The sequence below is a fragment of the Protopterus annectens genome, chromosome 10.part0 (genome assembly GCF_019279795.1).
Source record: "Protopterus annectens isolate FY-2018-M chromosome 10.part0, PAN1.0, whole genome shotgun sequence".
Lineage (NCBI taxonomy): Eukaryota > Metazoa > Chordata > Ceratodontiformes > Protopteridae > Protopterus > Protopterus annectens.
In genome coordinates this window covers 764,135,880-764,148,437 of record NC_056744.1, presented here as the reverse complement: position 1 = coordinate 764,148,437, position 12,558 = coordinate 764,135,880, and the positions used below count along the sequence as shown (strand labels likewise).

General features: G+C 35.2%; 1 protein-coding gene across 1 annotated transcript; it reads left to right on the top strand.

Moving 5' to 3' along the window:
- The first annotated feature begins 749 nt into the window (after positions 1-749).
- INSL5 (insulin like 5) lies at positions 750-6,498 on the top strand. Its single transcript, XM_044084861.1, has 2 exons — positions 750-944; positions 6,373-6,498. The coding sequence occupies exons 1-2, from the start codon at positions 750-752 to the stop codon at positions 6,496-6,498; spliced, it is 321 nt and encodes a 106-aa protein (XP_043940796.1).
- Positions 6,499-12,558: the final 6,060 nt, after the last annotated feature.

Below are 12,558 nucleotides of genomic sequence, written 5' to 3'. Positions count from 1 at the left end.
CTGTATAATTTATATAATGCTGCTTAGGTTATATGATATATAGCAATATATGTGAAGTATAATGTTTATAAACGTGAACTTGTTAATACAGTTTGATTATTTTTCTATAAATGCAAATTTGCCTATGTAACAAATTATAATTCAATGAAGGTGTTTAAAAAATAACATTCAGTTAGCTGCTTATGTATCACCTTCTTGTACCTGTCTTAACAGCAATCATCCCTCTTGTTACAGAATACAGAAGTACTCTGTCTTATGAAGCTCTTTAATGATAGACGTTAGCTCAAGCATTTTTCAAAAGTAAAAAAGGCAGCATTATAAACATTAATGTTTTAAGAAAGTATGTGTTTTACTTTGGTCAAAGTTAGCATTTTAACCATTACAAAATGCTGACTGACAGCACAGGTACTGACCGGGAAAGACAGATAGATCATAATTATCAAGTTAAAGTGCAATCTAATAGCATAGTCTTTTTTTTTTTTACTAGAATCACATTTGTGAGCCATAAAATAGGTAATGAGCATAAAAGAAATAATAAAACCTGTGATAAGGTCACATATAAGCTGTTGACATGCATCATTAGCAGAAAAGGTGATCCAGTGGGTGGGTATACAAGGACTATAAAACAACTCCTTTAGCGGTTATTCTTCAGTTCCCGTTTAGCTCAGTCTTATGTGCAAAGTACAAGACCTGGACTATCATAACACATAGCATATATTTAAATTTTGTTTGTTCCCTACTTCTCAACAATGAAAGGCATAATACTATCTCTTCTGATGTTGTTAGTTGTTGTAGCAGTCCCTGGAGTTAGAAGTGATGAGGCATTTGTTAAACTTTGTGGAAGAGAATTTATAAGAGCTGTTATCTATACATGTGGAGGGTCCAGATGGAGACGACTCATGAATGATCAGCCTCAAGAAGGAACAGGTAAAATATGGCAAAACGCAATCTTTTTCTGTGCCTTTTTTGATTGTAACATTGGATTTAGTTTCACCCTTTGCCTGATGTACTTTCTCTGTTATTAGAGTCTATTGATACAGATGTGCATCATCAGTCCACATTCATTGTGTATGAATGGGGGTGGCAGTCTTATTTTTCTTGCCATGGGGAAGATAATTGTGTTGTAAGGTGCTTAGTTTTCAGATCAATCAGTTATGCTGTGTTAAGATGAAACATAATACTCATATGCTCAGTACACAAAAATGTACAGAATGATGGTGGAATATTTTACGATCTGCAGTTTCCATATTGTAGAATATATTATAAACTCTGAATGCTTAGAATGGTTGCTACATCAAGGATTGTGTGAATCATATATAATCCAGCTCAGACTTTTCTAAAATATTCCATACTAATGAATATGAATGCCTTATTTTTTAAATATTGCAACATATTGTGGGCGTTATTAGTCATGGAAGCAAAGGCTTCCAAAAGATGCAAAATATGAGGTCAAAATGTCATGAAATATATTCCTTTTTTAATTATTGCTCAGTAACATTTCATAAAAGTTTAGAAGATGCCCACACCAAGATTAAGAAATAACTAGTGCAATTGGTTATACCAGCTTATTTATGCACTTATGCTGACAATTAGCGGCAGGCTCATGCAGATATTTTAGATTATTATAGGATCATCTACAATGAAAAATATTCATTGTAGGTTCACTGCACTGTTTTTAAAAGAAGCCAATATATAAGTATGCTTTGCTGAATGAAAAGCATCACTAATGCTGCTAACAGCTAAGCCTGACACCCAAAACAAAAATGTGAAGTACGCAAAAATATAGACTTATTTAAAATAAACACCTCATACAAAAACACATCGCATGAAAATTTACATTATAATAATAGAAGATGGGCAAGCTTGTATCCTCGTGGCTATTGTATGCCACACCAAGGTCATAAATATAAATGATCACAGATATCCCACAGTTTGGCACCTTCTCCAGTCACATAAGGCCAGTTAAATACATTTGCAAGCCACACATTTCTGTATGATGAAACGTTTTGCCAAAAGAGGAACTATTTTATAGTAGCCATAGAAATTAAAAAGAGATTGCTTTCTGTTATAGAGTTACTTACTCCTGTCAGAAAAAAAAAAACGGGTGGACATAACATAATTTTGTGTAGCAGCAGAAGGTGCACTCATTTTTGATTCATTATACTATACTTTCTTTTCCTTTCATGTAGTGTTTTGGGATAAAAAAGATAAAATACTGGGATTTACCAATGGATTCCAGTATTTACTTATTTCATTTCTAAATTTCCTTTGATAATTATGTAACTCTGCTATCTATCTGTCTGTCTATCTATCTATCTATCTATCTATCTATCTATCTATCTATCTATCTATCTACTTTCAAACCAAATATAAGGGATTACCTTCTCCAAAAGGAGTAATGAAAAAAATATATTAATATAGCTGAACACTTGCTGCATAACTTTTCTAATATGCATCTGACTCACCAGACTGAAAGCCTAGGGAATTATTGGCAATGTTAGTGCTTTAAAGATGTCATTCGTAAAAATATATATCTGAGATCACCTCATTTTACATTAGGTCTCCCATGATTCTCTTTTGCCATTATTATAAAAAAGCCATCAGATGATATATACAGCACTTTGTTCTGGAACTCATTTTTTATACTGATATTTTTTTAGATATTTGCTTCTTCCTTCGCCAGTAGAAGAGGTATTGAAAAAATTAAACAGCATACACAGAAAAGTTTATGTTGTACTAAGCACACAGGCATACACATCTTAAAAATTGTTAGTGATACACGTTAAATGCTGAATTTATATTGGCTTTAAAATGTACTAGTTTACTTAACTAATGAAATGAAGAAATTATTCAATAACTGATGTAATTAAAATCTTTAACAGTGTATGGCCTGGAATCATTTCTACTCATAATGTTACTTGGTAGCATATTTTATGAAAATATTACAAATAATACTTAAGCATGGAGTAAAGAAATAACATACTTACCCGACAACCACTTTATGTCAGTGTTATACTTTGCATCATGACATTTTTAGTAAGTTAAAACACTGCATCCTAGTAGTGTTTTCATTTCCTTGTTGCTGTAGTCTTTAGTTTTGTTATACATCTGTATGATTTCCAGACTCCAATAGCAGAGTATGAGTTAAATGTTACAATAAAACCATTACCTTCTTATAATTTTCAATTGCCAGGTACCTTTCAGTGTTGCATTGTGGATATGTAATGACTTGTCCAAAAAAAGTTCTGCATTAGTTGCCTATGTTGTAGCAGGCCAAAAAAATGCTTCTAAAAAAGGAGAGATTCCACAGAAATCTCAGCAGTTTGAATACTTTTCTGTGTCCAAGTAGGTATCTTTTTTTCCATTTACAAAGAATTCATCCCTGGTTTGGCACCTATGTCTCTAATGGACACAGGCAACCGGTAACTTGTTCAGCTCCCAGGCCCCTGCTTGCACTTGTCAAGGGTATCAGAACTTGTCAGAGATTTCGAGTGCATGGCTACGCTTAAAATGGCCCTTGTGGTCATTAGCTTAGTAAACACCTATGGACCTATGAACCTAAGACCATTTATATTATTAAACATTGGTTAGTTTTTTTTGAGACAAGATAAGCCAGATGTTGTGAAAGCTCTATATGAGTATTTTTTTAGTGTTTGCATTTAATGTACATTTTACAGAATGCTAGCACTGATAAAACTTTCATTAAGTGCCTTGATGAGAAGAAAAGGTTAGACAGCAGGGATTTTAGATAAATCCTGGTAAACATGCTTACGTGAACTATAAGAACTGCAACTTTCCTTCATATATTGTGTAGTCCTTTGAGAAGACAATTAGACAATTTGGAAGGGAATCTCCTAACAATCTGCAATCATTTGTAGTGAAAGTACAAATTTTGATAAGAAAATCAAGAAAAAATATTTGTCTGAAACCAATGTCTGATGTAGAGGAGAACTCCTGTACATTCTTGTACGGTGGTTGCACCTTCCACACTCCTTGATATCTACTATAATCACCATTATTGTCATCAGAACTCAGATAAAGGGCATTCTCCATGTAGCTGCTGCCTTTTGGAAATGGAAATAGAACTTCCAAAACACTATGCCCGAATCTCTCCAAATCATACACTTGCATTTCATTACAGATAAGAAACCACTCTCTAAAAGAGTATTCTGCTATTGTGAAGAGAGGCAGCTGTCTTAGTATTAGCAACGATATTTAAAGTTAAAGCTTATGTTATACCTTTAGCTTTACAGTCATAAAGGGGTTGGGTTATAATTAGTATGGAGGCTGAGCTTGTTATGCCAAAAGTTTCATATAAAATGATTGGCACACAGGAACACAGAAAAATGTTAACAGTGTATGTGGGGTGGTGTTTCTCGCAATGTTTGTATAGGCAGGACATTGCAGATGATCAGAGTGACTAACATAAAAATATACAAATTGTGTATTGTGGGGGTATGTAGTAAAATCCGTAGGATGAGTGTTTAGCATTTAAAAGACTGAGGAAGTTTTCTATAGACTGCTGGTAGAGCTCTCATTTGTATCTGGAATTCATAGTCATTACCTCAATGCCACTATATTAAGACATAAAAGATCAAACACATTCAAGTGAAAGTCAGTGCATGGGGAAACATATCCATAAGAAAATCTGTGTGGAACATAAACATGCCTGCTTTACCCTAACTGTATATAAAAAAAACAATTGCATAATGTCTGGCTCAGGATCCAACTGCTTTCAGTATGGAAGGCTGTTACCCAACAATTTTGTATAACCATTTCCACATTTGCTGAAAGTCAGAGAAAAAAATAAAAATGTCTCCATCTGGTAAACTTAGATGTGAAGGGCTGCTTTGCTTTCCAGTTAGTACTTTTGGAAATATATTAATATATATAACTGCAAGTCCCTCACTACAGCCATTCAAATGAGGCTATTCAGAGAAATACCCCTCAGCAAGCATGGCAGGTTTCACAAACTCTACTACTACTGGTTGTTACCATTGTCATCAGTCACTTTTTTTCCCATTTTACATGGGTGTGACATCAACATTAGTCAAAGTTAACAAATCATTTAGAGCCAAGACAAAATATTTTGTTTTGTTTCAGAACAGGAGATGGAAAAAAGAAGATGCAGGCTAAGACTAAGGGACATGAGCTAGCATTTCCAAGGATGCATAATATGCATATTCTGGAAAAAAGAGGGGAGTTATGAATAAATGTACCTCATATAAGTAACCAAGAGTCAGATGAGAAATAATTATGCTAATAAAACTGTGTGCAACAGCATTAAAAATGCTACAAGGATTTTGATGGCAGATTTCAAGCAGATGTGAAGAAGTACGCACAGTCCGTAACCATGTTGTAGGGAGATACCACGATAAAAGCACTATAATTTTTTAGGAAATTAGCTTTAACTGAAGAAATCATGAGAATGGTGGGGAAAAAATACTTAGCAATCTAGATCAACAGTACCAATGTGAGTAATAAAAACAGAGTGGTTAAACTGGTTCTTTTTCAATATTAGATGATTTAGCTGGGAACATATTATTGAGAACCGATGGTATGGCTGTAAAGCTGCATGCCATAAGGGCATTATTTTTCTGTACATGAAGATGAAATTAGATTTTTGGTACAGTGAATGAGTAAAAACTGTAGATTGCTGTCAGTTTTCTCTAGCTGGAAATTACAGTGATATATATACATATAAAAGTGCAAGGTGACTTTGGAAGTACATGCATAGCCTGAGTGTCAGTTGAACAGAACCAGGCACAAAGTTCTTTGAAATACGGTACAAAGAAGGCAGTTGTTAAGGTGACCACCACTCTGCATCACTTCAAAGAATGTGACACTTAGCCCTGATTTAAATAACCTATGAATGAGATTGGGATACAGGTAATGAAAGAGTGTGTCTGAGGTAGAATTTAGGTCAGTGATGGGATGGAATGTCTCTTCTTGACACATACCTCACTGGTATGACACTTTTCAAGTATATCAATAAATATCCACCATGAGAAGTAGCCAAAGTCTTACTAGAAAAGTAAGGGAAAATAAGTTACTATTTTATAATCAGAAGGCTCTTCAATTTGCTTGGAACAAGTTAACATTGCATGTTCTCCTAGTATGTAGTTTGAAAGTTAAGGGAGTTTGCCATTAGCCATTTTAGAAAGAGTATGCTTTGTAGAAAATTAAAATTGCATATATTTAATAGTATTTTGCAGTAACAAATTTAATTTTATTGAAGTTTCAGATTTCTACTCATTGGAAAGCAAAAACCAGCCTTTGCCAAAGCAAGGTTCAAGCCACAATGAATTGCAAGAATACATCACTGAGCAGCTGGGATCCCTCGGTACCGAAACTGTACATTCCAAACCTCAGGATATAGAAGAATTGCTTGACAGCCTTCACACATCCATGAGAAAAAGACGTGATCTGAATCACCTGCTAACTTCAGCTTGTTGTAGGTCTGGTTGCAGCAAAAAAGAATTAAGTTCTCTTTGTTAAGGGAAGGAACAAAATGTATCTAGTACAGCTTGAAAGATAACTCACTGTAACATAATTTTACTCTTTATTTATCATCATATATGTGAAAAGATCATTAGGCTATATCAAGGTTATTCTTATTCAGGTTGTACCATAGGACAAAATTGTATTTTGTAAAGAAAGCAGATTCACCTTAAAGGTTTTCTTCTGTAAAAAAAGTTATATAATATATTGTTCCTTAAACACACAGATGTTTGCAGTAAATACTTAAGTTCAGGTGGGGAATAGCATGCTCTTATAAACTGTAGTATTGAATCTGGATACATTGTTTATAAAAAAGATAGGTTTCAATGCTTTATGTTTTGATTTAAATGTATACATTGGAAACTTTGCAGGACATAGTAGAATGTTCCATCTCAGTGAATGTAAACTATGCCAGTTTCTATTACAGTAGTCCTAAGAAAATATGTTAATGTTTGTTTTACTTAATGGCTAAATAAACACTTGGTTAAATGCTCTTTATTTTTTTCTTTGTGCAAAAACGAGATTCACTTTATTTTACTATGATCTTTAATACTATATGAATGCATTTAATAAGGATGCCGTCATCAACAGCTGCACAGTTTGAAATGCATTTTGCAAGAGTACTGTTTTATGAACAATTTTATATCGCTACAGCATGGCATGCACAATATAGAGGAGTTCTGTGGGAAAATATTACAGTTCTAGAAAGAAGATAATACCTGTGGAGGCAGTTAATGCTCGGAAGTTAAGTCTAAAATGTTGCTCCCCTCCAATCTTAAAAAAAAAAATGTTGTGTATTTAAACAATAACCAACAAATGGGTGTGGGTATATTGAGGATTTACCATACTTGGCACGGCTTGATCACAAGGGTGAAGCCTGAATGATTAAACAAAGCCAACAGTGGGTAAATCCTCAATATATCCACACCCATGAGTCAGTTATTGCTATTATACAATGACATTATCTAAGAAAGAAATTTCTTATGTTTCTTAAATTTTATCTTTGCATAATTGCACAGTACTGTTCCTCTGTGTTGTTTCCTCATTTTTTCTACATTTATTGATGTACTATGCATGTGTAGGGGACTTAGGTTCCCATGCTTGCACGGTACATCAGTGCTGTTGAAACAAGCAATGGAGAAAGGAAGATTTCCTTTGCTTTTTTCTGACTATAAAATCTGGACAGTTTAGAGGTACAAGAGAGGTAGGGCAGAAATACAAGGAAAATGAGATACATTTCTTTAGTTTTACAGTTTTGGAAGATCTCTGTTGCTTTTTTAACTATAAAATCTGTACAATTTAGAGATATGAGAGAGACAGGTCAGAAGTACAAGGAAAATCAGGTGGATTTCTTTAATTTTGCAGAATGTACCTGGCTTTCCTTGAATATGCTCTGCCCTCTGTACATACTTCTCAACCTCTTAGGTAAAGAAATTTGGACAAAGCCTTAAATAACGAGGGACAAAAGCCCTGAAATAGGGGCAAGTTGTAAGTGTTGCTCTTATAAACTTAGAAAACTGCTAGAATAACAAGATTTGTATTATTGTGCATTGTCTGACGGGTATGAAACATCAAAGTGAAATACATGTCATTATTTAGTGACTTCACTCCTTAGTAATTTATTGGAGACCCACAAATTGTATGAGGAACATATCAAAAATATGAGGCAAAAATCTGGACAGTTGAGACATATGCTTTCTCTCAATGGTACTTCAGCAACCAGACTTTCTTCTACTGGTATATGCTCGATTTACAATGGGCATGCTGGATGGGCTGACCAATCTGTATGCATGTTTTTGAATAGTAATGAGCTATCAGTGCATGCATGGTAATCCATTCCACAACATAATTATGTATAATGAAAGCATATATAACCAGTCTATGAATCCTCATTGAAACACTTCATTGTCACTTTCTTGTTATCAGGCTCACTGTAAGGAAACTATCACATTTTAACTACATGAATTCAAATTCCCTTGGATGTCTTTGTTTTTATTAACTTGTATAACACAAGGACCTTAACACATGCAGAGTCTATGTAAAAGCATTTTTCATAAGCTGTATTACTAAGCTCACAATTTCAGAGCATATCCTCAGTATTTCCAGATCTCAGCAAAGTAAAAACATATAATTCCTAATGCATTTCTATGCATAATAAAAACAAGGAGGTTGGCTCCCTGTGATGCACAAAACTATTCCTCCATGAATCTTGTACTAAAGAAAGAGACCCGCTCAGCAGAGAACTGCACCTCAGACCACCTCATCCAGCATTATCCTGCTTAACAGATGCATTTTCATTCCATGTTCTGGTAAAAAAAAAAAAAGGAAGTGAACTCTGTGGGATGAGACCGAAATACAAATGTTATCAAGAAGTAAGAACAACTTGGCTTACCTGCTTTGCCCAGTTTTCAGCCTCACAGATAAGCTGTAATTTCTTTGTATAGAATGTACTGCTTTCCCCTTTATACTTTTTAACATCACCGGTGAAACAGTACCTTCTTCTAGTGACATCTGTTGTTCTTTGTTATCTCTTTCTGCTCTGAGTGATGCTTCTCAAATAAATTAAATTTTCCTAATATTCTAAAGTGTTTCTTTCACATTTCCCCATGCTTTTTTCCTTACAGGATATTTTTATTTATTTTACTTTTGTTTATTAGGTTTGTCCAAATGGGTTTAGTAAAAAAAAACTTCTTCCGCAAAGGTCTGGGGGAGAAAAGCTCCAACGTATTAAAAACATTTTAAAACAATCATTCAGTTATATTCATGAATAGTCATTAAGTAATAGACAATTAAACCTACATTTGATAATTAGATTACATTCATATGAAAAAAGGCAACTATCACAGTATGAATGTGACTTATGCATTAGCAGATGTTGAAACATTGAGCATTTGAAGAGGTGTATTAATGAGTTTGTCAAATAGATAATAAATCATGTGATTAGTGCTTAGAAATTTAAAGAAATGGAAGAGAGGGAAGGAACTCAGCAGAGCAGTAAATTTTAATATTGTGGTTAGGTTGGGTATTGATCAGGTTCAAAGAAAATTATTTATAGCTAACTTAAGGTTCATATCACCCAATATAGGGTTTCATGAGGGATTTTTGATGAGACCCAGCAAAAGAAATCTTCCAGTGGTACCCGCGGTGGTGTTGCTGCGGTGGCGTTGTCGCCTCACAGTAAGACGCTGTCCGGTTCGATTCTTAGCTAGAGCATCTTCTGCGTAGAGACATGCATGAATGGGCATACCTTCGTTGAAGGTTGTGCATCAGGGCTGGTAACTTGGCACATAAAAATCAACTACCAATCATTAGCGGACCGGAGTTCCGCTGTGGCGACCCCTAACCGGGAAAAGCCGAAAGACACAAACAAAGAAAGCTGGCAGAGTGTGAGGAAAATTAAGCTATCTAGGACCCAATTCCAAAAGACTTGTGGCCACTTACATTGAGAGCAGTTTTTTTTGGAATCTGACTCCTGGTGTAGGCATGTTTTTATATAGACCTTACACTGATATGTAAGTTACTTACACAAGGAGCAACTCTTGTGGAATCTGGACCTAATGTGTTTTTCTAGAAAACAGAGACACCACCAGCTGTCTAATCTGATAATGTTAGAGACTGGTGGGGCAATTTTTAATTTTTTGTTTCCTGGCAGAGCCAGGTTTCTGTGCCAGCTAAGATGTCTGAAATGCATATTGCTATTCATATATGCTGTTCAGGGAGTTTGTTATAAATACTTCATAACTTGATGCAGTATAGATGAAGGCCTGGGTGGGACTATGGGTGAGGTGGTATTAGTAAAGGAACTTCTGGCAATATGCCACCTGGTGGTTGAATATGCTGAGTTGGGCCTGAGTTTGGGTGAAAGTCAGCACTGAGTTTTATGGTTATGGAGGTATCATGGTACAGGTAGAGGCATTTAGCTTGATTTTATGTTTAATACCCAATTTGTGAGTGAATGGCTGTTTCTCTGGATAACTGTACTTGAAGAGTAGGATATATGAGTGCTGATATAATTAGGATGTGACTGGGGAATGAAGTTCAGCAGTATTTTGCTGGGAGGGCACAATATGAGTTTTGTTGGAATTATAAGGGTAGTGGATGTTGATAGGATATTATATGTGTAAGTAGGAATAGAGGTACTAGTGTGATGAACTGTAGGAGAAACATTATTTTGAAATATAAGAAGGGTTTGAAGGAGGGATTTTTGACAATAGGGGATGAGGACGTAGCTAAGACAGGAAGTAGGGAGAGTTTATTTGGGGAAAGCAGGTGCTGAAATGTGGAATAATAGATTATACTGAGTCTGTAGGCTTATAGGTAATTTTCAGATGTGTGAGCATTTAACAGTACAGGTGTGGGGTATACTGATATGAATGAGGATGCGTGCATATGGTGAGGAGTCTGTTAAAGGTGTAGAATAGGTATGGGTAAAGAAGGAAGGGCCGTAAAACAAAAATGACTGATTTAATTGTGTATGGATATAGAGAGACTGAGGGTAGAGGGAGGTAAGTAATATGGTGAGATGAGCGGAAGGCTGAGAGATATTATAGAGGAAGACATGAGAGATAAATATTAATCTTATTACACTATATGAATGAATGGAAGAGGGAGCTCTTCTAATGTATTTCTTAGAGGTACTGCTGGGAAGGGGCATGAGTTGGAGCAGATATAGTCCAAAGCAGTATGGGAGGGAGATATGGTGGTGGAAATTATGCTGCATTTTAGGTATAAGATGGGAATAGAAGAGTCGAAAGCAGTGTGATTCCAAGATACGTGTGTAGATAGATATTAAGTTCCTGTAATTGTCGGTGTAAGCCCTCTGCTGTTAATGCTGCACCGTTTTTATTTCTCTTCTCTGCACAGTCATGATTGTACCAACATGCCTGCAGAAATGGGGTATACAAAATGGTGTGCAGTACTCCTGATGTGACATCTTCCACTGCATGTATGCATACATAACTTAATAACAGTATCAGAAACACTATATCCAAGGATTTAAACTTCACTTGTGACATATATAGAACATATTGATGAGACAGACGTGTCTCAAAGGATCCCCATACTTTGAAATAGGCTACCCATCCACATAAAGCAGAGTCTGTCTCTAAACCTATTCAAACTTAAAAATGACCATTTGGATGGGAAATTAAAAATCCACCTCCAGTCTGGCCCCTGAGTCTCTGATAGACAGTAAATATGCCCTAACTAACATATCCCCCCACCCACAAAATCATTAGCAATCTCCTAACACACCTCTTCAAACAGACACTCATGTTACATAGGGACACAGATGGGCTGGGTTGTGCAGACAGGCTTATAAAAGCCCTGGTGGTTGTTAGCCTAGTATATACCTATGAACATTCCCATTTCTAATGGCAATGCCTCTCCTTATGTGCATAAGTACTATGCACCTAGAACTTTCCTTACTGCTTTTCAAACTCACAGCCTACTTCTTGCTCATATGTTATAATTAATCCTAACTCCAATCATATGTTATTATTACACCTAACTCTACTCATATGTTATAATTATACCTAACTCCACTCATATGTTATAATTCTACCCATTTCCATTCATATGTAATAATTATATTTAAATCCACCCATATGTTATTATAACTAACTCAACTCATATGTTAGAATTAAATCTAACTCCACTCATATTATTATTATTATTATTATTATTATTATTACTATTATTATTATCATAATACCCAAGTCCACTCATATGTTATAATTATACGTAACTCCTCTAATATGTTATTATTACACCTAACCAACTGATATGTTATAATTATACCTAACTCCACTTCCATTTTTGCTGCTAATAGCATCTACCACAGCAGGGAGTCTCTCCTTTGGTTTTATTACCTGTTGGGGTTTGTTATCTGCATGCACCTTTACTTCCTTACACTGAAACATGTCTGCATTCCCTTAACCTTACTAAGCCGTTTCCATGCTTTCTACCTCAAGTTCTGTATCATGTCTGCTGCAGGTATTTTTACTGTTTTCAGCCAAACAAATGTTTCCTTTTAGTCATTCTGCAGTATCACTGATA

What these genes read in the sequence shown, in the direction of transcription:
- INSL5 (XM_044084861.1), top strand. Translation starts at nt 750, where the DNA reads ATGAAAGGCATAATACTATCTCTTCTGATGTTGTTAGTTGTTGTAGCA. An exon ending in CAGGTAAAATATGGCAAAAC is followed by an intron (nt 945 to 6,372) that starts GCAATCTTTTTC and finishes TCCAAACCTCAG; the next exon opens with GATATAGAAGAATTGCTTGA.